The sequence below is a fragment of the Pteronotus mesoamericanus genome, unplaced genomic scaffold, assembly GCF_021234165.1.
Source record: "Pteronotus mesoamericanus isolate MK-2021 breed Mesoamerican mustached bat unplaced genomic scaffold, CSHL_Meso_final contig_78, whole genome shotgun sequence".
In the NCBI taxonomy this organism is placed as follows: Eukaryota; Metazoa; Chordata; class Mammalia; order Chiroptera; family Mormoopidae; genus Pteronotus; species Pteronotus mesoamericanus.
Window position 1 is genome coordinate 6,220,325 of NW_026555258.1, and position 24,078 is coordinate 6,244,402.

At 55.7% G+C, this 24,078-nt stretch overlaps 1 protein-coding gene across 1 annotated transcript; it reads left to right on the forward strand.

Moving 5' to 3' along the window:
• The first annotated feature begins 4,842 nt into the window (after positions 1 to 4,842).
• On the forward strand, positions 4,843 to 13,251 carry AK1 (adenylate kinase 1). Its single transcript, XM_054584334.1, has 7 exons — positions 4,843 to 4,958; positions 7,760 to 7,801; positions 9,239 to 9,274; positions 9,454 to 9,617; positions 10,315 to 10,431; positions 12,548 to 12,739; positions 13,013 to 13,251. Exons 2-7 carry the CDS (start codon positions 7,795 to 7,797, stop codon positions 13,079 to 13,081), a joined length of 585 nt encoding a protein of 194 aa, XP_054440309.1. The 5' UTR covers positions 4,843 to 4,958; positions 7,760 to 7,794; the 3' UTR covers positions 13,082 to 13,251.
• Positions 13,252 to 24,078: the final 10,827 nt, after the last annotated feature.

The following is a 24,078-nucleotide window of genomic DNA, read 5'->3' on the forward strand; positions in this document are numbered from 1 at the left end:
CCGATCGATCGAACGAGTGGGGCCCCCTCTGGCCCAGGGCTTTGGGCCTCCGCAGACAGTGCCCACGCCCTCCAGGTTGGGAGGCTACACACAAGCGAGGCGGCCAGCTTTTTCAGCTGGCCAGTGAGTCACGCATTTTGCATCTTGGGCGGAGAGCTGGCAGCTCTGGGTGGGGAGGCATGGAGCTCCCAAGCCAAGCCCATCTGGCTTTTCCAGTCCTGCCTCCCCCTGCTTCTGCGACATTGGGCAAGTCACTTCCCCTTGCAGAGCCCGTTTTAGGACCACACGCTGCTGTCAAGGAGCTCAGGTTTTAGGGAGCAGTGAGGCCACAGAGCAGGTTCTGTCCCAGTCAGGCCATCAAGGGAAGGAGGTAAGGGCTTCAAAGACAATAACACAGGCGCCATGAGGGGGGCTTTTGAGTAGGTAACATTCTTCTGAGACCCAGAAGATGAGGAAGAGTCCTGCAGAGGCTGGGACAGGAGCTGGGGGGACGCAGAATGACATCCCTGTCATAGAAAGCAGCTGGGGGCGGGGCGGGGAGAGGCAGGAGAGAGGAAGCCAGGACAGGATGCAGGGGGAAAGGGCAAATGGTGGGGTCAGAGGCTGGCTCTGGGACCTGGGGCTGCTGCAGGCAGGGAGCTTCCTGCAGGGCCCAGCAAGCAGAGGTCAGGAGTTGGGCAGGGCTGCACCCCTGTTAGGGGTGTGTTGAGTGAGAGGCCTTGTTTACAACTCCAGGTTGGCAGGAGGAAGGGGGTCGGGACTTTGGGAGATTACAACCTGTTTAGGCAGATAAGATACCCTTGGGAGCAGAGGCCTAACAAAGGGTGACTGTGTAAGACAAGGGCAGGCTGCCTGCTGGGGACCAGGAAAGAGCTCTCCCTGGGCCCTGGGCCAGCCGGGATGGGGGGCCATGGAGCTCTGGCTACACTGCATTTGTTTCTCAAATCACCCGTACACTCTCCTAGTAAGTAGACGTGTGCCGGGCCCTGTATTAGGTGCAATTGAAGAGGGAGGGAATGTTAGGTGGGAAGAGTGGCCCAAACAATAGCCCAGTGTTGCGACCCACAGCCTCTCTCAGTAGGCATGGAGGTGGCAACAGTGGGAGATGAGGCCGTTGGGGCCAGGTGACATGGGGCCAGGCTCAATCCCCCTTGCTTGAAGAGGTCATCCTTGCTTGGGGGGTGGGGAGGTGCGGACAGCAGCGGGACAGGCAGGAGGCTGGGCTGTCGCCAGACCCACCCACGGCCTGGGCCCACCAGGCGCTAATAATGGTGGTGATGGCGGGCATTTCAGAGGGACAGGGACTCCTTGCAAAGTCATTCCGTGGGGAGCCTGAGGCCCTGCACGGAGGCGCGGGAAGGGAATACGGCGCCCTCTGGCCCTGTGCGAAGGCTTCTCTGGATCTGCCCGCCCGCTGGTGGGCTGGAAGGGAGACCCAGGAGTGCGTCAAGAGAAAGTGGATTGCTGCGGGCGGACCCCGGGGAAGTTCGGTCTCGCCTCCGCAGGTAGGGCTCTGGCGGAGGATGCTGAGGGTAAGAGGCCCGGGGCCTAGTCCCCAGCCCCGCCTACTCCCACCCCCTCAGAAGGGACCCAGAGAGGCTGGTATACCCGTTGTCCGAGTTACCCCTTCATGACGGCCCTTTTCTGCTCTGCAATCTTCACCTGCTCCCTACTATGGCCAAGGTCTCATTTAGGGTTCAGAGCGCCGCCCCCCCCCCCGCCGCCGCCCCGGCCACACGCCTGTGTATCCCTCTAACCCCTGTGAGCCCCCTACCCTCCTTGGGGTTGGAGGCATCTCCCACCAGCTGCAAAGGTAGCGTGTTCTTCCTGGAGCAGCCCCTGCGGCCTCCTCCAGCGGGTGCTCAGCAGGGCAGCCAGGCCTGGCTGCGGCGGCCCCTCTCCACCGAGTGGCGGAACCTCAGAGCGAGGCTGCCCCAGATTCAGCCTCCCGTGCTGGGTCATTTTCAAGTCTTGGAATTCTTTCTTTAACCAGAATATTTTTTAAATGTTTTTTTAGTTGGTTTTATTTTATATTGTTATGTTTTTAGATATATATTTTTTATGTTATAGCTTAAACCATACAAATGATATACAATAAATAGGGCATCGCCCAGTCCTATTCCTTGTTAACCGTCTAAGGTATAACCTTCTAGATTTTTCCTCCATGCAGTTTTTTTCTCCCTTTCTCACTCCTTCTCTCTCTTCCTTCCCTCCATCCTCCCTTCCTGCCTCTCTTCTTTTCTCTCTCCTTTTATTCTTTCTTTAGACTATAGCTGAGGGGAAAAAAATTCTGAAATTTCAATATTCCAGGCTTGGTGGAAAATTTATAGGTCACATGCAAACTAAATAATTAAAACAGGTACTTAAAATAGGTTCCCCCCGCCTCCATTTTTACAATTTCTATTTTAGAATGTTATTTATTTATTTAAAAATCCTTACCCAAGGATGTATTTATTGATTTGTAGAGACAGAGAAACATCAACCAGTTGCTCCCATAGGTGCCCTGACCAGGGATCAAACCCGAAATCTCTTGGTGCCGGGATGATGCTCCAGTTGACGGAGCCACCCGGCCAGGGTGTTTTTACAATTTTTAAATTTATTGTTTTTTTATCGTGCTAAAAAACACATCAGATTTACCAGTTAACCATTTTTAAGTGTACAGGCCAGTACTGTTATCTATATGTACATCGTTAGGAAACAGACCTCTAGAACTTTTTTTCATCTTGTAAATCTGAAACCCTATGCTTATTAAACAACCACCCTTATTTCCCCTGCCCCTTGGCGCCTGGTGACCACCATTGCACTTTCTTTCTCTATGAACTTGACTACTTTAGATAACTTGTATAAGTGGAATCATACAGTCCTTGTCTTTTTGTGACCGGCTTATTTCATTTAGTGTAGTGTCCTCAAGGTGCATCCGTGTTAGAAGCGTTTTATAGATAAAGTAATAGATGCTTGTTGTATTAAATAGAGACTAGCATCGGGAGGCCTTTAGGAAAGAAGCAAAAGTCTCACCTCCACCTGGGGGATCATGAACACCCACCCGCCCCCTTGGTTCTGCTTCATGGCATCAACTTTAAGATGCCGTTCTTTTGATTATAAGATAATTTCAGAGATGTTAAAATGCAAAAAAAAAAAAAAAAAAATTATCGAGGAGTATGTTTAACACACACATCCTTGCATGTTCAGAATTGCAGAAGGTGGGATAAGACTGGTGCAACAGCCCTGGCCCATGTGGCTCAGTTCATTGGAGCGTCGTCCCATAAACTGAAAGGTTGTGGGTTCGATTTCCGACCAGGGTGTGTATGAGAGGCAACTCTTTGATGTTTCTCTCTCTCCCTCCCTTCCCCTCTCTCTAAGCTTGTACTCAGGTGAGGATTAAAAAACAAACAAATAAATAAAAGACTGGTGGACCTGGTCTTTTTGCCTATTTTTTGTGCGCCCCTCGCCCCCCCCGCCACACGGGCCCCTGGCTTCCTTCCTCATGCCCACTCTAGGGCAGTCATCGCCTCCCTACTTGCCAGGCGGCGCCGCCGTCCCTCCCATCATTCAGTCCCCACTGGCGCTAGAGAACCATCCTGTACACATTTTGTGCCCACATGTGGGATTCCTAGGGGTGAAGGGCATTATTTAACATTTCTATTGACTTCATCAATTTGCTTTTCCCAAAGGTCTTGCCAATGCCCACAGCCACTTACAGCTTTAGAGAGGGCCTTTCCAACAGCTTCTAAGGCAGACCCTCTGACCCAGCACCCACCTCTCCCACAGATGGGGAAACTAAGGCTCCAAGGAGTAAGGACCTTGTCTGGTGTCCTAAGTGTCAGAGCTGGGACTAGATCCAGGCCTCCTGGTGTCCAGGCTGCTGTTGTTGCTGAGAAACTACCCACCTAAGGTGATCTCACTCTCTGGGTAGTCTTACTCCCTTGCTCAAACACCCTCCCTGGCTCCCTAGTGCCTAGAAAACAGCTCTGAATTTAACCCATCTCACCTTCTGGGGCTGCTGCCTTCAAAGTTGTGGTGTGGTTTAGTGGTCAAATGCATGAGTTCTGAAGGTTCCGCTTTCTGCTACATTACTGAGCACCTCCTGCTGCTACGTGTCGGTCTCCATGGATAAACACATCGCTTCCCACCTGGGGACCTCAGGCAAGCTAGCTGACAGGTATGAACCTCACGCTCCTCCATGGGTAAGGACCCACAGACGAGGTCTGAGTCCAGCACCTGGCGCACAGCGAGTGCTCGTTACTGGGCGCTGTTCTTTTTATCGGGATCATCAGTCCCCCGTCTGGGTACAGCTTTCAGAATGTCCCACTTCCTCAGGCTCACCTCACTGGCAGCCCCATGGGGCAGGGCTGTTTTTTTATAACCTTCTACACAACCGCCAGCTGGGAGAGAGGAGTTCTGGGAACCCCTTCCAAAAAGGAAGAGGAATTCCAGGTAGGTCTTGGCGCAGGGGCCTCTGGGCAGGATCTGAGGAGGGGGTCGGGGGACTGATCTTGCCAGCCAAGCCCTCAGAATCCATGCTCAGTCCTCTCCGTCCCCGGCCTGGCCTCTCCCTGCTACCAATTTGCTGTGGAATTTTGTGCAAAGAGTCTCTCCTCTCAGGGCCTCAGTTTCCCCAGCTGTCACAGGGGAACCCAGTCCTGTCCCCCTGGAGTGATGTGGGCCCAGTGGAGGTAATGCAGGAATCGGAAAATCTCGGGGGTGGTAAAGGGCCATCTGCGTGTGCAGGACCCCAGTCTTGCTCTGGCTTCCCCGGCAGGGCTCTGCTCTGGTCCAGCCCCCTCCCTTCCCTGTCTGCTCTCCCTCCCTCCTCCCTCCCTCCTGACATTCGGAGCTGGCTCCCGGCATGCCGCGCGCTGCTGACAGCCTTATAAATAGTCGCCTTTGCCGGGCGGGTGGCTGGCCAGGACGGGCAGGGCACGCACTGGCCCCAGCGCCCACCCGCGCCCGACCCCCAGGTCAGTGTGTGGCTGTGTGTCTGTCTGTGCTCACGGGGGCGCGCCTCTGCTGGAGCCGGGAAGCCGCGCGCACTGGGGAGCGTGTGTGTGTGTGTGTGTGTGTGTGTGTGTGTGTGTGTGCGCGCGCGTGCACGCCCGCGCCAGGGTCTCCTTGGGATTTGTGTGGCTCTGTGAGTGTCCGTGGTTGTGATCTGTGTGTGCTTGCCTCTCTGCACTCCCCAGGCTCCACTCTGGGTAATTGTGCCACACTCTGTGTGCCGCTGTGGATCTGTGTGTGTTGCAGTCCCTCCCATCCTCTTAGACAGTCACCCCTTTGTCCTAGCCCATACTCCTGGGGCTCCAGGTTCCTGTCCTTGGCTTGTCCCGGCTGGGGCCCAGGGAGGGGGGGCTGTGGCCTGACTCCCTGCCTCGAAGGGCCTAGGCGGGGCAGGCTATGTGATTGGAGGAGCTCTCCTGCCGCATCACTTTGAGTACCTGGGGGCACAGGAGACCCCCTGGAGGTTTGGCCCCCTGCCTCCGCCCTCAGAAAGGGCAGGGGCTCTGTGGGAGCCCTGGGGGCTTGCGCGGGGGGCCTTACCTGCGCACTGCTCAGCTACCCACCCAGGACTCTTCAGCAGCAGGACAGGGCCTGGGGGCATCGACCCAGAGCAGGGACACCAGCTGCCCAAGGTCATTCAGCCGAGTGATAGATTTGGGATTTGAACCCTACTTGGTTGCCAACCATTGAAAAGGCTGCTCTTGGTCAGAAGATGGGAGACCTAGGCCTTGCCTTGGGATTGAGGTGAAATCTCTGTCCCTTTGGCCTCAGCTCCCCACACCCCTCAGCAGACCACCCAGTTATACTAAGAGTCACCGTGGCCCTGATCCAGGAGCCTTATAAGGCCTGGTTGCTGAGCCCGTAACCTAACTCCATCCCAGACCCCTGGCCTCGGTAAGGCCTCCTCACAACCCAGGTTATTTTGGACCAAGGAGGTGGCAGGTGCCAGCAGGACAGTGGGGCTTAGGTCACTGGGAGGGGGTGGGGCAGAGTGGGGTCCAGGCTACTCCTCTGGTCACTGCAGGCTGTTCCTGGCCTGGGGACCCTCCCCCTCCCCTACCAGCTGCTGAGCAGTACTGGCAGCTACTACCCTTCCTTAAGCATACTCAGCAGGAAAGAGTCTATAACTCATGCCCCACAAGCAGCTGCTTAAGGACCTACTGGGTGCTGGGCCCTGATCAGCAGAAAAATCAGCCCTGGGTTTGACCCCAGCCAGGCCCTAGTGCAGATCTCTCTTCTCCAAGTCTCAGTTCCCTCCAAAGACAGCTGAGAGGATGGAGTGAGGCCCCCAGCACTATGATCAGCCTGGGCTAGACCCAGTCCGGCGGGGAACACAGGCCTGCGCTACAACAGAGTTCCAACACAGGGTGGCTTGTGCGACACCAGGGAAAGTTCAGAGGAGGCACTTGCCAGTGTAGGAATGGAGAGCAGAATCCAGGAAGGCTTCCTGAAGGAGGTGACACATGAACTGAGTCCTAAACATTAATACCTTGGGGAAAGGCATCCAGGCCTTGGGTGCAACATGAGTTGGGGCCTGGAGGTGGGACACAGTCATGGTGGGTGAGGGAGCTCCCCGCAGTTCAAGTGGCAGCTGATAAAGCTGCAGGGGGTGATGGGAGGCTCAGGCTTTATTGGGAGCTGAGCAGGCCATACATGGAAGGGTTTTAAGCAGGTGACTGATGTGTTCTTATGCTTGTGGGAAAAATCCTTTAGATGGCCTGGAAGGTTATGGGGGTGGGTAGCCTCTCCCCACACCCTCCCAACCCCCGCTTGGAATAAGGAAGTGGCCATGAGGACACAGATCAGAGGGAGGTTCAGGTGCACGAGGGTTGGGATGTGCTCATGCAGGATGGAGGTGGGTGCGAGAGACGGGCCTCCAGCTGGGAACGCAGGAGAGGCCGTTCAGAGTCTGCAGGGCCTCCAGCCTGTTCAGAGGCTGTAGATTTATGGGACTGGATAGAGTGGCCTGGGCTGGCTGGGCAGGGATGGATGGTCCCAGGAACCTGAAGCCTAAGTGAGAGGGTGGAGCAGGGGTCTGGGGTGAGGGTCCCAGGCAGGAGGAAGAGTAGCCAAGGGTCAAAGATCAAGGCAAGAGTGGCGGTGATGTTGCAGGTGGCCTTGGGGAAGGCTAGCGGGTGGAGGTCAGAGGCGAATAGGCAGCATCTCTGAAAAGACGGGGAAGGGGAGGTTGGGGGACGTCCCTGGGAGGCTGTGGAAGTGGAGTGGGGTCCCAGGAAGGGTTCGCGTTGATTTACATGCTGGGGGGAAGGGAGGAGAGTGGAGCAAGGTCCTCCAGGAGGGTGGGGGGATGGGTCACACGGGGGGGGGGGGGGGGTTGGAGCTGGGCCTTGGTGGAGGGAGCCTGGGAACCCCTTGTTTGAAATCGCAGGGCTATGTCCACATGAACATGGCTCCCTCCCTTCAGACTTCTGTGTCCCTGTGAGCATCCTCTTCCAAGTCCCATCAGAGATGATACATGCAGCTCCTGCCCCTCCTCCCGCCTCCTGGCAGCTCTCCTCCCCGCCCTGCCCTGCGGAGGGTTGTCAAGGTGTCGGGCAGACACAGGACACAGGACCGAGCCCGTTCCCGGGGACTTGCGAGGAGAGCAGCTCCGCCGTTGCTGGAGTTTGCACACGGAAGGAAGACAACTTTCCCAAGCTCACCCAGACTCAAGCTGGGGCCTGGCACAGCCCCGCGGCTGGCGGGAGCGAAGGCAGGGCGCGGAGAGCTCGCTCACCAGCCCCTCTTGTGCCTTGTCTTGCAGAGCGCTGACTCCACGCCCCGGACCTCCTCGGCAGGATGGAAGGTACGGAGGTTCCTCTCTCCTGTTCCCTGTTTGGGCCTCAGTGTGCCCACCTGTGAAGGGGGTGCGCTTTCGGGGGACACTCCAGGAGGGGTTCGAGGAGGCTCTGGGGTTGCCGGACGGGGTTTACCGGATGGGGTTTGCCGGGGAGTTCCCGGCACCCTCCTCGGGCCTCTCCTGGGATGTGCCAGCTTCGAGATTAATTTTAGAAGCCACGAGGCCTCCCTGGGGCTCCTGAGGACCCCATAGCTCACCTCCTCCACTGGTATTTTTAGCACTGAATCCCTGCCTCTTTCTGGAGAGGGTGGGCACAGGTTGGGGAGGCCTGCCCTGCGGAGAGGCCCCTCTCAGGGACGCACATTCCCCATTGTCCGGGCAGAGTGGTTCTTGAGGATGTCTGGGGCCCTCCAGGCTCCGATGGGCCCGACTTGGGAGGAGTCGTGGGCAGAGCGCCCAGCTGGCCTGTCTCCTGGCAGCACTCCCCGCCCATCCCTTGAGCTTCGGCCTGGGCATTTCTTAAAGGAGCTCAGCAGGTCTGGCTGCTGCTGCCTGAAACCAGTGGTCACCCCTCTGTTGCTGTGGCTCTGCATGTCAGATGCCACTGGGCTGTTGCTTCTACCCACACCCAGGCTTGTGCCTGTCACACGGCAGCCAGGTGGCAGGCAGCCACAGGAGAGGTTGTCCCCCTGCCAGCTCCTCTAGGCTCCAGCCCCGTGGCTGGGAGGGTCCCTGGAGTTTGGAGTTCACCTCCACTTGGGGACAGGAACAGAGAACCAGAAAGCGATGGGGACTTTTTTCCAAAGGCCTCACAGCGAGGTCCTGCTTCCCCAGAGGAGGGAAGGCCAGCAGCCTGAGAAGAGGCCCCTGCCTCTCTAGGCCTCAGTTTCCCTCTGCAGATGGGGCTGTGGTCTTGCCGAGTCTAAGGGTGGGCGAGGCAGAGGTTGGAATGTAAGCTGGCCTCTCTCTTTGGGCAAAGGTTCCGCGTGCCCACCGCAGCCCCGTTCCCTGGCAACTGTCTCCAGGGCAACATGTGTTGTGGTTGCCAATTCCACATTCTGACCCGCCCAGGGGAGGCAGGCAATAGGCAGGCCCAGAGCCTGAGCAGGGAAGGGCAGGGGACACAGCAGAACGGGACCATGAGTGCCTGCTGCTCATCCATAAACCCCAAGAGAGAGGAAAATGCTAGGGCCAAAGGTGACCCGCGGTTGCTGTCCAGCCACCCCCAGGGATCAGGGTGACATGACCCCCTCAGAGCTGTCCTCACGGCCTGAGCCTGTAGCCTCCCAGCCTTAGCCTCTGCTGGCCCCTCTCTGCCCCTCCCCCGTGGGTGCTGCATCTGTCCCTCTGCCCCGGGCCCAGCACAGGCCTGGGACTCCATGGATGCTTCTGGCTATTTGTCGGGCGGGAGACTGAACTCTGTTCCCCTTTTTTCTCCCACAGAGAAGCTGAAAAAGGCCAAGATCATCTTTGTGGTGGGTGAGTCCAAGGCAGGGGGTGAGGCACTCGCAGGGGGACATCTTCACAGACTCTGGAGGGAGCCGGGGCCTCGCGCTGCACCCTGGGCTCTGTCCCTCCTTTGATGGGTGACCCGGGCAGACCCTGTCCCTCTGCGGGACCCTGTTTCTCAGGGCTTCTGAATGGGTGGGCGCTTGCAGGAGGGCCTGGCTCAGGGAAGGGCACGCAGTGTGAGAAGATTGTCCAGAAGTACGGCTACACCCACCTCTCCACCGGGGACCTCCTTCGGGCTGAGGTCAGCTCGGGCTCGGCCAGGGGCAAGATGCTGTCGGAAATCATGGAGAAGGGACAGCTGGTGCCACTGGTGAGTGGGCCCCAGTGGGGTGGGGGCGGGGGGTGATGGTGGTCCTGACCGGACAGCAGCCAACCATGCCCACGACACACTTGCAAGGCTGACCATGACCTTCCCTGGCTCTGAACCCTTTCAAGGGTCCCTGTTGCCCTTGGCGCAAAATTCCTTCCAGAAGCTCCCGAGAGCCTCCAGGACACTGCCCTGTTGACCCCCCATCCTCCCACTACCCTGACCTTTCTGCCCCTTCTAACTCACCGCACGCCTTGCGGCCTGGAGCGTTCTTTCCTCCTCAGCTTTCAGACCTCCCTGACTCCTCAGATTTGGGCTAAGACCCCTAACTTTATACTCCAGTCGCCCCCGCTTCTTTGCCCACACGGCCTGGGTCATGCTTGGAAATTGATAAATCAGCAGACCGCGAGTTTCCTGATGGCAGGGAAGGTCTGCCTTGTTCACAGCTGTGTCCTCCGGGCCCCAGCGGGAGCTGGCAGGGAGGAGGGGCTCAGTCCCTAATTTCAAATGAGTGAATGAATGAATGATTTGACCCACCAATCGAGTCTTCCGTGGTTCAGAGGAGGCCTGGAGGGCAGGCTTGTTTGCGATATCTGTGCTAGTAGGGCAGAGGGCCCTTCAGCCGGGGGCAGCTCACGCTGGCTGAGCAGGGGTGGGGAAGAGGAGCTCATGGCCCCCCCTCCTTTTGCTATGCCCACAGGAGACGGTGTTGGACATGCTCCGAGATGCCATGTTGGCCAAAGTAGAAACTTCCACAGGCTTCCTGATTGACGGCTACCCTCGGGAGGTGCAGCAGGGGGTAGAGTTTGAGCAAAGGGTAAGGCACAGCCGGGTGGACGGCCTTCGGGAGCTGTGACTGGGAGTGGCCGGGCACAAGCTGCTGTGATGGACAGAGAGAGACACACACACACACGCTCTTTGTGGGGGATGGGAGGTGGGTAAGGAGGGAAACCAGGGAAGACCTTCTAGATCTTTCTAGAAGTCCAGAAGAAAAGTCTTGAAGCACGGGAAGCACCAGGCTGGGGAGTCCACGAGCCGAGCCAGGCGCAGCCCCAGCTGGGTGGCTTGAGGCCTTGGGCTGTCGTTTTGCCTCTCTGAACGTCAGAGTTCCCAGCTGCAAAATGGAGACAGAGAGGGCTGCCTTGTGTGACAGCACGGTGATTAGAGAGAGCACACTCTCCGAAAGTGGGGTGTGGTGCCTGTGAACACACGGTGGGCGGGCGGGGAATGCCGTGGACAGGGCTGGGAGGGCCAGGCCGCTCAGGCCCCTGTGGGGAGGGCAGAAGCTGTCGGGATGGGGTGACGGGGATGAAGCGGGGGAGGGGGCTTCAGGCGTGGCTGGAGGTTTCGGATGCCGGACAGGGGAGTCCCGTCCCGTGCCGGGGCCGTGGGGAGCCTGGCTGGAGAGAGTGGGCTCTGGGCATGTTGCCTCTGAGCTGCCTGGAGTGGGTGCCCACCAGGAAACCTTCCACAGGGTGAGGGCTTCTCATGCAAACACACACATGTACAGGCATGTGCACGCATGCAGGCATCTGGCAGTGCGCACACACGCACCTCAGGCAGTGTATGTATACAGACCCAGCACACCTAAACCCAGGGAGCATCACGTGCACACATGTTGACCTGCGCACGCGCGCGCACACACACCCCCCCACACACCCATACCCATACCCATACCCATACCTTCGGTGTCGCGTGCCACGTGGAGGAAACAGATGAAGCTGTAAGTGCCAAGCGGGGAGAGGCCAGGAAGAGTGTGGGGAGTTCAGGGTGGGCTTCCTGGCAGAGGGATCCTTTCCAGGCCTTGCAGGGAGACCTGGGCATCCCAGTGGGCGGGGGCTGGACGCCCCTCCCCACTGCCCATCTCTGTGAGACGGGCCATCTTTAGGCTTTCGTAACTTTGAGCCTCATCCGGAGGCAGAATACGGTATTTCTTGCCCCCTCAATGGCCTCAAGAGCTCAAGAAAGTGTCTACCCTGATCTGGGCTTCAGTTCCCCCATCTATGAAATGGGGGCTGGCTGGGTTTCCTTCAGACTGGGAGGCCTGGACCTCGGCACCAGCTGTGTGACATCACTTCTGACCCTCAGGGCCACATCTAGAAAGTGGGGTTAGTGAACATTCTCATCCCTCCTGGGGCTGGTGTGGGCGCCGGGCTGGTCGCAAGGCCCAGCCCTGCGGTGGCCCCCAGGAGTCCAGTGCCTGGTCTTTTTGATTCTGGACACCAGGGGGCGCCAGGTCCTCACCAAAAGAAGACGCGTCAACCTTACTCCTCTCGCTTCCGTCGTCTTCCTGGTGATGAAACACTCGTTCCAATGACAGTGACATTTTGAGAACCTCCTAGAGCTCAAGAGCCTCTCACCCCTTCACTTGGCCCCGGGTCCCTTCGTCGAGTCCTTTTCCAGCCCTGCTGGTGGAAAACAGACGTCCCTTGTCCTCAGGGGCTCCAGGCCAGGCTTGGGAGAGGGACGTTCAGTAAATAACCAGAGGCCCTTCTGAGAGGCACTGAAGGCAGAAGTAAAGGGGACTGGAAGAGCATGTCCCAGGGGGCAGGGGATGGTGGTGGGGGTGGCATCTGGGAGGACTGCCCTGGAGGAATGAGATTTTAGCTCAAATGTGAAGGTGAGCACTTGGTATTTATTGAGGGAAAGGGCTCCTGGGAGGTTCCTGGCCCGAGCAAAGTCCTGGCACACGGGGAGGCTGACGGGAGCCAGCCTAGACCAGGGTCGCGCAGGCCCTCCTAGGTCAGGAGAGGAGTTTGGACTTTCTCCTGAGGGCAGTAGGGGGCCATGGAAGAGGTCTGAGCAGAGGAGTGGCGGGCAGATTGGTTTTAGGAAGGTCTGCCAGGCTGCCTTGGTGGGGAGTAGGGAGGTAGGGCAGAGATGGCTCTGGGGGGTCAGGAAAGGGACCCCTGTGACTAGTGCCCTGCCCACAGATCGGACAGCCCACCCTGCTGCTGTATGTGGACGCAGGCCCTGACACCATGACCCAGCGGCTCCTGAAGCGTGGACAGACCAGTGGGCGTGTGGACGACAATGAGGAGACCATCAAGAAACGGCTCGATACCTACTACAAGGCCACAGAACCTGTCATCGCCTTCTATGAGAAACGGGGCATTGTACGCAAGGTGTGATCCCCCGCGCCCGCCCCCCGCCGACCCCGCGCCGCAGGCCCGAGGGAGCCCTAGGAAATCTGGGTGTTTGCCTGGCTTGGCCTCCAATTGCTGTGACCTTGGGCCAGCCATCCTCCTTGGGCCTCGGCTTCCCCACTGGTTTGATGAGGAGTGCTGTCCGCTGTGGCTGGGCTCTGGGGGCAGGCCTGCCCTCCGGGGGAGGGGCCTGTCTCGTGGGGTCTGCCCGGCCCTCCCCAGTGTCTCTGCTCACCACCAGCCTCCCCGCAGGTCAATGCCGAAGGCTCCGTGGACAGTGTCTTCTCCCAGGTCTGCACCCACCTGGATGCCCTCAAGTAACAACGCTGGAGTCCCTTCCTCAGCTCCAAGCCCAGCCCCACCCCTGTCTTGACTCAGGAGTCCTGGCCTGAGCTCAGCGCCTCCACCCTGCCCGGCTGGAGCACAGACAGAGGAAGCCACTTTATCCTGTTTTCATGGACAACTGAGCACTAAAGGCATTTCCGAGGACATTCGGTTTTACTCCTTTTTCTTTGCTCCCATCGGGGTCGATTCACGTGGGATGGCCGCCTGGGCCCTGAGTCCCCAGCCCCTCGCCCTCCCCACTCCTCCTTGGGCCCCTCAGCGCACCACAGCCCGCTGCCCCTCCCCGGGCCCTGGTGGAAGAGCTGGGGCCTTTCCTTACACAGGGCACGCCAGGCCCGGGCCGTGCCAGGTCTGGGGACATGGGGCCTGGGGCAGCGTCCTTGCTCTCTGGGATGCATGGTCAGGCAGAGCTGGGCCTGGGCCTGGGCCTGGGTTCCTCTGCATCCTTGTTGTGTGGCCTTGGCCCTGACCCCTCATCTCTCTGAGCCTGTTTTCTGTGCCTAACCCTGCTGGGGACTGAGCTCTATAGCATGCAGCGAGGTCATGGGCTAGCTTTCTGGGCAGCGGCTGGGGGCTGGGGGCTCCTGGTAGTACGGGTGACACGCATCAGCCAGCCAAGTGGGTAGTGAATTGGCTTCCTTGGTGCCAGAAGCCCCGAGGATCTGAAAAAGGGCATCAAGGTTGACTGGGGGCAGGGAGGCCATGGTCAGGAGCGCCTCCCTGCGGAGATGAGACCTGAAGGGCAACTTGTCCCTTCTAAGCCTGTTTCACAATTTAAATTAGACTCAGCACCCCCTGCCACCCCAGGTCAGAAGAGAACACACTAAGCCAAGGGTGTAGACCGTTAGCTACTGAGGCCCATGGGAGCTGGAGACCAGAGCAGCCGTGGGGATGTGCCAGGCCCGGGCACTTTGGGGAGGCCCCAGAATCCTCTGGGGAGACGCATCTTCCCTTTTCTGTTCTCTTTCACCCTCTGACCTCATCATGGAGAAAGGCTCCATGGGTGCTCATGTGTCCCCAACACCTGTCCCAGCCCCAGCAGGCTCCCTCTGAAGCCCAGAGAGCCCTCAGGGGCCCACACCTGGCTGGAGCGAAACCCCGTGTGGGCTGATTGTGCCCACTGTGTGTCCCTTCTATTTATGGCAAGTGCAGCTGATTTTCCATTTCCATTAGTTATTTAAACTTTCCTTTAAAATAAACATATTTAAGTTCTAAAAGGTGAGTCTACTGGAAGACCATGAAATGAATGGCAATGCAGGGGAGAGAGGAGAAGGCAGGCATCATGCGGGGTGAGCCGTCTGGGTGGGGTGTGGACGAAGGCCTCCGCAGCTGGTGTTTCTGTTCCGCATGCCAACCGGGGTGTGCAGGGAACCTCCAGCTCGCTGTGACTCCCCATTTGGGAGTGTCCCTGTCGCATCTGTCAGACTGGGCTAACGCGCACACATACCTGTGTGCACACGCACGCTCACACTAACAGGCACATGGCCCTTTATCATAGGGTTGTCTGAGGAGCTGCGTGAGGCTCAGTGGGGGAACACGCCAAGATAATCAGGAGCTAAGGAAATCCACCCACCAAAATCATCGTTGTCATTATTTTTTAATTATATTTTATTGATTATGCTTATTACAGTTGTCCTGATTTTTCCCCATTTGTCCCCCACTCCAGCCAGCACCCCCCACTCCCTCAGGCAGTCCCCCAGCATTATTCATGTCCATGGGTCATGGTATAAGTTCTTTGGCTGCTCCATTTTCTATGGCTATTCTGTAATTACACCCCCATGGCTATTCTGTAACTACCTATTTGTACTTATTAATTCCCTCGCTGCTTCACCTAGTCTCTCCCACCTCCCTCCGGTCTGGCAACCATCAAAACACTCTCTGTATCCATGATTCTGTCTCTGTTCTTCTTGTTTGCTTTGTTTATTGTTTTAGATTCAATTGCTGATAGATTTGTATTTTTTGCCATTTTATTGTTCATAGTTTTGATCTTCTATTTCTTAAATAAGTCCCTTAAACATTTCATATAATAATGGTTTGGTGATGATGAACTCCTTTAGTTTTTCCTCGTCTGAGAAGCTATTTATTTGCCCTTCAATTCTAAATGATACCTTTGCTGAGAAGAGCAGTCTTGGCTGTATGTCCCTGCTTTTCATGACTTTTGGTATTTCTTGCCAATCCCTTCTAGTTTGTAAAATTTCTTTTGAGAAATCAGCAGTCTTATGGGAAGTCCCCTGTAGATAACCAACTTCTTTTCTCTTGCTGCTTTTAAGGTTCTCTCTTTATCTTTAACCTTTGGCATTTTAATTATGATGTGTCTCGGAGGGGGCCTCTTTCCATCTATCTTGTTTGGGATTTTCTGTGCTTCCTGGACTTGCATGTCTATTTCCTTCACCAAATTAGGGAATTTTTCTTTCATTGTTTTTTCAAATAAATTTCCAATTTCTCTTCTCCTTTTGTACCCCTATGATGCAAATATTGGACATCTTGAAGTTGTCCCAGAGGCTGCTTATACTGGCTTCATTTAAAAAAAATTTTTTTTTCTTGTTGTTCTGATTGGTTGTTTTTCTTTTTCTTATGTTCCAAATCATTGATTTTATTCTGGGCTTCATCCAATTTACTGTTGTTTCCTGGAAATTGTTCTTTATTTCAATTAGTGAATCCTTTGTTTCTGACTGGATCTTTTTTATGCTGCTGAGGTTCTCACTAAGTTCCTTGAGCATCTTTTTAACCAGTGTTTTGAACTCTGCATCTGGTAGAGTGCTTATTTCCATTTTGTTTAGCTCTTTATCTGGAGCTTTGATCTGTTCTTTCACTTGGGCCATGTTTTTTTGTCTCCTTGTTTTGGCAGCCTCCATGTGTTTGTTTCTATGTATTAGGTAGAGCTGCTTTGACTCCATGTCTTGGTAGCATGGCCTAATATAGTACGTGTCCTGTAGGATCCAGTGGCACAGCCTCCCCTATCACCCAAGCTGGGTACTCCAGGTGCACTCTTTGTGTGGGCTGAGTACACCCTCCTCTTGTAGTTGAGTCTTAGTTACTGTTGGTGATCAATGGGAGGGATTTACCCAGGCCAGTCAGCTGCAAGGACTGGCTGTGACCACTGACCACCAACCTCTGCCCTCTGTGGAGAATCAGCTGTGTAGGCGCAGGGAGGTGATGCTCCGGTGTGGTCTGTAGCTGTCCACTCGGTGCGCTGGTTCTGGGGTTTCCCAGGTGGTACAGGCCAAGGTCAGCTACCACCTGCGTTTACCGGTGGCTACCCTACCTGAGCTATAAAGCGATCTGAGATAGCTACTAGTTGTGCTGGGCTTGGAGATTACCAGGTGAAGTCAATCTGTGAATCTAGGCTGGCTGCTACTAGTACTGGGCCTGGGGCTCACTGAGTCCAGCTGTTGTTTGTTTGAGAGGATTTAGGAAGTTGTGAAGCAGGAGCCAAGACCAAGCCATTCATATGGAAAAGCAGCTTGGGTGGGCCCACAAATTGGGTGGGGCAGAGTCCTTAGGGATCTCCAAGGCAGGTAAAAACAGTGTTAGCCAGGTTGATGGGGTCTCAGATACAGCACCAACTTGCTGGCTCTGTGGGGTTAGGGTTTCCAAAAGGGACAATGGTCTCTGCTCGCAATGATGCCAGACATTTCAGTTTTTCCCTGTGCACCACTGGTGACTTTCAAGCTGCTACCTGGGTGCTGGAGCTCAGAAGGAGTGAGGCTGAGTAGGTTCGTGTACGAATTCTTTAAGAGGAACTGCTTGGAGCTCCAGAAGTTTCTTCTACCAACTCAATCCCTGCTGACTTTTGTAGCCAGAAGTTGTGGGGACTTACCTTCCTGGCACTGGAACCCTGGGCTGGGGGGCCTAGTGTGGGGCTGAAACTCCTTGCTCCTGAGACATCCCTCCTGAATTTTTATCCACCACACATGGGTGAGGAACCCACTCTCCCATGTTTGCGCCCCTCCTACTAGTCTGGACGGATGTGGTTTCTTTAATTCTGTAGTTGTCAGACTTCCATTTGACTTGATTTCTTATGGTTCTGAGTGACGGCGGTTCTATATTTTAGCTGTAATTTTGATGCGGTTGTGCAAAGAGGTGAGCCGTGTCTGCCTACGCTGCCATCTTGACTGGCAGTCTCATCATTATTTTTATTTTCTTACTACAGCTTTACGAATCCAGGTGTGTCCCAATTTATGAAAACCTAAGCTGACCCAAACTCCTTACCACAGAATCACTTTGTTCACTTTAAAAAAAAAAAAAAGAAAGAAAGAAGGAAGGAAAGAAGGAAAGAAAAGAAAAAAAGAAAAAAACAACCTTGGAAACTTTTTTTAAAAAAACAAAAATTTAAGAAGCTCCAGGAAACACTACTCCATCCTTGCCCCTACAAACCTTCTCCTGGGGGTTTCCTTCGGGCACGTTTGTTCCTTTAGCCACATTCCAGGGTACCCGCCATGTGGCGGGACAGAGGCTCCTAAGCCCCGGCCCACGGAGGCGTGATTCCTGGGACATGGCGGAGACCCATGTTCACAAAATTCCATCAGACCTACTCAACAAAGAACAATTCTGGGTGCACAGAGCTCAGAGGGGCTCCGGTGGCCAACGGTCCCTTGACCTGGAGCTGTGGAGTGGGGCCCTGAAGAAGCCTAGGAGGTCACTTCACCACGAGACACAGGGCAGGGAAAGGCAGAGGGAAGAGCCCGCAGAGCTGCAGAGGCAGGGAGGACGCGTTGAGTGGAGGGCAAGGGCAGAGGCGTCGGTGGGGACAGGAATGCAGGCCGGAGGGGGTGCCCCAGCCAGAGACAAGTGATGGAAGCCAGGTTTGCAGCGTCTTGCAGGTCAACCCATGTGTCTAGTCTTTCCCCAAAGGGCAATGGGAGGCTTTGAAAGTTGTGTTTATAGTCTTCAAACAAACAAAACTGGAGGAAATAATATAATGAACACCCATATACCTGTCACTAACATTTAGTAATTGGAGACATATTCCATACTTCCTTCACTGTTGTTTTACTGTTGCCAAACTATTTAAAAGTAAATTACAGGTATGAGCCCTGGCTGGTGTGGCTCAGTGGGTTGAGTGGTGGGCTGAGAACCAAAGGGTCGTTGGTTCAATTTCCAGTCAGGGCACGTGCCTGGGTTTTGGGCCAGGCCCCCAGCTGGGGGTGGGCGAGAGGCAACCACACGTTGATGTTTCTCCCCCTCTCTTTCTCCATCCCTTTCTCTAAAAGTAAGTAAATAAAATCTTTTTTAAAAATTAAATTACATATATGAAAAAAGTTCAACCATTAAGTGCGACTTCAGTATGACTCTAATAAATGAGGGCATTTTGTTATATAACCACAACTCAGAGTTTTGATGACACTAAATTAACACTAATATGATAATAGATAATAATCAGTCCACATGGCATTTTCCCCAAAATGTGTCTTTGTTCAAACCGGGAGGCAATCCAGGACCACACGTTGCATTTGTGGGCGCCTGTCAGACTTGAACCAACGATTCTCCCCCTCTTTTTATGACATTGACCTATGGAGAGACTGGCTGTCTTGCAGAAAATTTCTCCTTCCAGATTTGTCTGTGGCTTTCTTGTGGTGGTGTTTAATTTGTTCCTCCATTCCCTGAATTTCTTGTAAACTGGAAGTTAGTTGTAAAGTCTTCAGAGATTCAGGATAAGCCTTTGGGACAAGAATATCTAATGGGCTCATGAAGAGGTTTCTTTTTAATGTATTTATTGATTTTGAAAGAGAGAAACATCGATTTTTTTTTTGTTCTACTTATTTATGCACTTTAAAAAAAAATGGTTTTATTGATTTGTTTTTAGAGAGAGGGGAAGGGAGGGAAACAGAGAAACATCAATGTGTGGTTGTGTCTCATGCACCCCCTACTGGCGACCTGGCCCACAACCCAAGCATGTGCCCTGACTGGGAATTGAACCAGTGACACTTTGGTTTGCAGGCCGGCACTCAATCCACCGAGCCACACCAGCCAGGTTATTTATGCGCTCTTTTGTTGTGTATTGTATATGTCACAATGGAGGATCGCACCTGTAACCTTGGTGTATCGGAACTATGCTCTAACCAACCGAGCTACTGCACCAGGGCTCGTGAAGGGTTTTAGAATGAGGCAAGATGGTCAGATCTGCAGCAATCTGGCTTTAAGTGCACATGACGCTCCTCAGAGTCTTATGAAAAAGCTGGTTCTGATTCAGCAGGTCGGGTTTGGGTGGTGAGGCCCCCCGCTGCTGGTCTGGGGCTCACACTTTGGGTAGCTCAGAGAGAGCATGCCCTGTGGAGGCGGGATCCCGGGGAAGGGTGGGGAAGAGGGGGCGCCACTAAGGTCAGCCTGTGCTCGGCCCCTACTGGTGGGCTGAGAGGTGGGCGTGGTGTCGGATCCGGGACAGTAGATGCTGTCATACTCTCCATGTCTCTAGGGACACTCCAGGAAATGGCTTGTCCCAAGGTGCCGGAACATTCTAACCAGCCCGAGGGATGGCATAGCGCCTTTGTAACCTCAGGGTCTCAGAGGGAGAGAGTGCTCCTAGATAGGTTCTCTGGGGTGGTGGCCTCAGATGGCCCCACTGGTCTGTGCCCCTAAGTCTTGGCCTCGGGGGCCCTGAGGGCCTGGCCGGAGGCGCTGAAGTGGGAGAGGAAGGAAGTGGGGAGCAGAAGAGGCCAAGGCTGTCGCCTCCCAGCCGCGAGAGGGGCCTCAAGTAAACAGGAAGGCCTGGCGGCTCCGCGGTGGGGGGGCTTTGGAGGGGTGGGGGCCAGAGCACTACTGGACCTGCGCAGCCTGCCAGCACACAGCTTCCTCACCGGGGAAGCAGCCTCCGAGAGGTTGTGCGGCTTGCCCCAAGTCACACAGTGAGGCAGGGGAGAAGGGCTAGGTGCTTACCTGCCTCTCCTGCGTCTGTCATCCACCTGGGGTTCCAGCGCAGGTTCTCCTGCCTGTGCTGCCCGCCATGGTTCATGGGGTGCTGGCTGTCTCTCACCTTTTGGGGCCTCGGTTTCCCTCTCTGCCAACTCAGATTCCCTACAACTCAAAGGTTCTGGACTGCTGGCCCTGTGGAATCCTTATGTCTCCTGGGTGGCCTTCATGGGTCCTTCAGACCTTGGGGAGTGGAGCGGGTTTATCAGGAAGGCCAATACCACCCAGGAGGCAGCAGGAACGAGGCCCCTTCCCTGGGTAAAGAGGGAGACTTTGAGGGATTTTGCTCTTCTAGAACTGAGTCTGGTGGACCACTGACTCTTGTGACCTCCCTATCCCCTAGAGAAGTCATTCCTCTTCTTCAAAGACCCTGTCCCTGGGCTCAGAATGTCCCCAACACCCACACCGTGAGGACTCAGCATCACAGCCTATGAAGCCTCAGGCTGTGTAGCCTAGTGGTTAAGCCTGTTCATTTATTGCAGAAACACTCATAGAATGCCAACCATGGGCCAGGCACTATTTGAAGCAGTGCCTTGGAACTTCTGTTCTAGAGAGAGACAGACAAAAGTAAACAATATGTAGTAGGTGAGACGGTGGTGTGTGCCGGGGTGGGGGGGGTGGGCGCTGGTGGTGCAGGTTGAGGGCTGTTCTAAATTCAATGCTCAGGGAAGTCCTCACTGACCATGTGACATTTGGATCTGTGACTTAAAGGGTGAGGAGCGAGTCCTGTGGGTATGTAAGGGGAGAAAGTCTCAGCGAAAGGGAACAGCAAGTATAAAGGTCCTGAGGTAGACATGTGCTTGGCCCTTTCAGGGAAGAGCAGGGAGGCCATGCGGCTGTGGTTGTGGGGGCAAGGAGGTAAGAGCGGAAGGTGAGGTTGGTGAGGGGGTGGGGGAGCCTTGCTGCCATTTCAGGGGCCCTGGATTTTACACTGAGTGACAAGGTTGCCTGTGCAGGGCGCTGAGCAGAGGAGGGATGGAAGTTGACTTGGTGTAAAGGCTCCCTTTCCAGCGTGCAGAGTGGGCCGGGCGCAAAGCGGGAAGCAAGGAGAACTCAGTGAGGAGGTGGCTGCAATATTCCAAGAGGCGCTGGAGGTCACCAGGGAGGTTGCAGCGGGGCAGTGGGCACTCCACGAACACTGGAAATTGGGGGTACAACCAACAGGGTTTGCTTGTAGGTCAGATGAGGGGTGGAGAGAAAGAGTCAAGGTCAACCTCAAGGACTGAGCAACAAGAGGAGGAAGCTGTCATTGCCTGACATGAGGGACTGAGGCAGGAGCAGTTGGCAGAGAAGGAATAGAGCCCAGAGTCTAGTTTTGGATGTGTGAAGCCTGAGCTACATGTTAGACGTCCAAGAGCCTGGAGCCTGGGGGTGGGGTTTCTGGCTGCAACTTTGTATCTGGATAATGTGAAGTTGGGAGACCTCAGTATATGAATGGTACTTAAAGCCATCTGTCTGGCCAAGGACACCCAGAAAGGCCGTTCTCCAACTTGAATGTGCATGCCAACGCCCTGGAGATCTTGATAAAATGCAGGTTCTGAGCCAGAGGTCTGGGCAGGGCCTGAGAGAAGCTCCCCGGCAGGGGGGCCAGGACCACTCTTGGGTACCAGGGCCTAAGGCATTGTTTTTACGGCCAAGACCCACGGGTAGCTAATGAAATCAACAGAGTGGCTTGTGATCAGCATTGAAAGAAAATGGAACAGGACGGATTCACATCACAAAGGTATATATCGGTTCAAAAAAAACCTCTTTTCGGTTATTTGAGCAGGAGTCCCCAGGCCATGACATTGTCACGGTCACAAAGGTTTGAGAAAACCTGACTGGGGAGTGAGGGTAAACAGAGAAGGGAAGAGGCCCAGGAACCAAGTGGGAGAGGATGAGGAGGAACCAGTGAGGAGGCAGATAAGGCGACCAGGGAGGTGGGAGGAAAACCAAGACAGAATGTTCTGGAAGTCAAAGGGGGAAAGAGGCCCAGATTTGAATTATCCTCTGCTTCTCCCCAGCCCTGTTGCCATACACATTTGAGCCTCAGTTTCCTCTGCTGTGAAGTGGAGACATGAGTCTCAGCTTGTGGAGGTGGCTCTTGGCACGGGACTGGGCGAGCGTGTGAATGGCAGAGTGACACTGACTCTGGTCCTGGCTTCGGGCTCCCCCAGCCCAGCAGGCTGCCCTCCCATTGCGCAGATGGAGAAACTGAGACCCAGGCTGCAGAGAGCATCTTGCCTGAAGCTCCTTGGGGCAGAGGCTGCGCGGCACTCTTTCCTCTGTGCCCACTTTCTGCCTCGTTCGCCCGCGTGGGTCTGACCTGCTGTTTTCTACAGCTGCTGGCTCCAGGCCCGAGCTGGAGTCGGACAGCCGCCGGGGGGTCCCTGGGGGCCGTCTAAAATTCCTCCAGTGGCCAGTGGCCAGGGTGGACGTGCTCCATCCCTTCCTGCAGCCCTGGCCTTCCTGGCCAGCCAGCAGGAGGAAGAAGCGAATTTGTGCACCTGCCCACTGTGGGTTCAGGCACAAGGGCCTGGCCATCAGCCACGTGTCTCTTTGGAGGGTGGGTAGGCCACACCTGGAAGCATCTGTATCAGTCGGAGCCCCAGCCGGAAACAGATGGCACGTTCCACTGGGATCGGAGCGTTTAGTGAAGGGTCTGTTTACACAGGTGTGGGCAGGGTGTAGGGAAGCCGTAAGGGGCAGTGCTGAGCCCCAGGGCTGGCAGCAGCGGGGACCTTGACCACGCTCAGCCCGAAGGGCTGTGTGGAGAGGCCGTGGACTTCAGTGAAGGAGGCCACCAATTGGCAGTGACCCTGCGGAGAAGGACCAAGAGGAATGAGTCCTCGTCGTCCTCTTCCTCCTCCCTCTATCTGTTCAGGTTTGGGGGGAGGCGAGGAGAGGTAGACCCACCAAGAGAGAGAGTGCATCTGCGGGGGCAACAGAAGACAACAACTACTTCAAGGCCCGTCGCCGGCTGTGAGACCACATGGCCATCAAGCTTCCTGGGGAGAGGTGACCCAGCCCGGGAACTGGCCTCTTCCACTGGGGAACAGAGCCAGACCTGCCTCTCTATGCCTCAGTCTCCCTGTGCCTCCATGGCCCCGCCCCCGCCTTCCCTTCCAGGGTGCTCCATGGTCTCAGTAAGTACATCTTGAGGGTCTGAGGGTCCTGAACTCTGTGCTTGCTCTTTAGGGGCTTCTAGTCGAGGGGAGAGAAGTGCATGGCATGACCCCACCCAGCTGGGGGTGGGGTGAGTGACCTCTTCTCCACCCCTGGGACCCCCAATCTCTTCCTTCCTCCACAGGGTCTCTGGGGGCAGGTCCAGGCTCTGCTGTGGCTCCTGTAGATTGTTCTCTCCCTGGTCATTTCCTACAAGTTCCGCACGTCCACCTGCAGCTTCTGCTGGCTGGAGCCTCCGATAGGCCTTGTTTATAACACAAGGGGGGGTGGATTATGCAGCTTGGAGGGAAGGGGGAGGGAGGGAGGGCTGGAGAGGAATTTCTTATGATGTGACCCCTGTCACAGCCCCAGGTGCCCTGACACCCACTCTGGACAATAATCCCCCTCGTCCCAGTCACCCATGGCCCCCGTGAAATCTGTCCGCACAGTCAGATCAGGTGGGAGTAGCAGGAAAGGAGGGAGCTGGGAAAGAGGCAACCCTGCAACCTCTCCTGCCACCCAGGGGTCTCTTGCTTTTCAGGGGGTTGTGGGTAGCTCCTCTGTAAATGGTTTAATGGCACGGCCCCCAGAGGTGGCTGTGAGGATTCAGAGCTGATAAGGTGCACGCCTAGGGCGGGGCCTGCCGCGCAGGGAGAGGTCAGCCCTGGGGCTGGATTAAGTGTCCCTGGTCGGAAAGCTCACAGCAACCTCCAGTGTCCCCCACTAAGGCCACCCTTTGCCTTGCAGTGCCCGCCTCTCCGCCTCTGCACCCATGGCAAAAGGCAGAGGACCTGCCACGTTCAGGGGGCCCCCTCGCCCCATCCCAGGCTTCCTGGCCTGCTGGGCATGGCGGAGTCTCCCATGACCCCACACCTACGCCTGGCCAGGAACTAGCTGGGTAGCTGCAGGGCTGAGCAAGT

What these genes read in the sequence shown, in the direction of transcription:
- AK1 (XM_054584334.1), top strand. An exon ending in CAAGATCATCTTTGTGGTGG is followed by an intron (nt 9,275 to 9,453) that starts GTGAGTCCAAGG and finishes GGGCGCTTGCAG; the next exon opens with GAGGGCCTGGCTCAGGGAAG. An exon ending in AGGGACAGCTGGTGCCACTG is followed by an intron (nt 9,618 to 10,314) that starts GTGAGTGGGCCC and finishes CTATGCCCACAG; the next exon opens with GAGACGGTGTTGGACATGCT.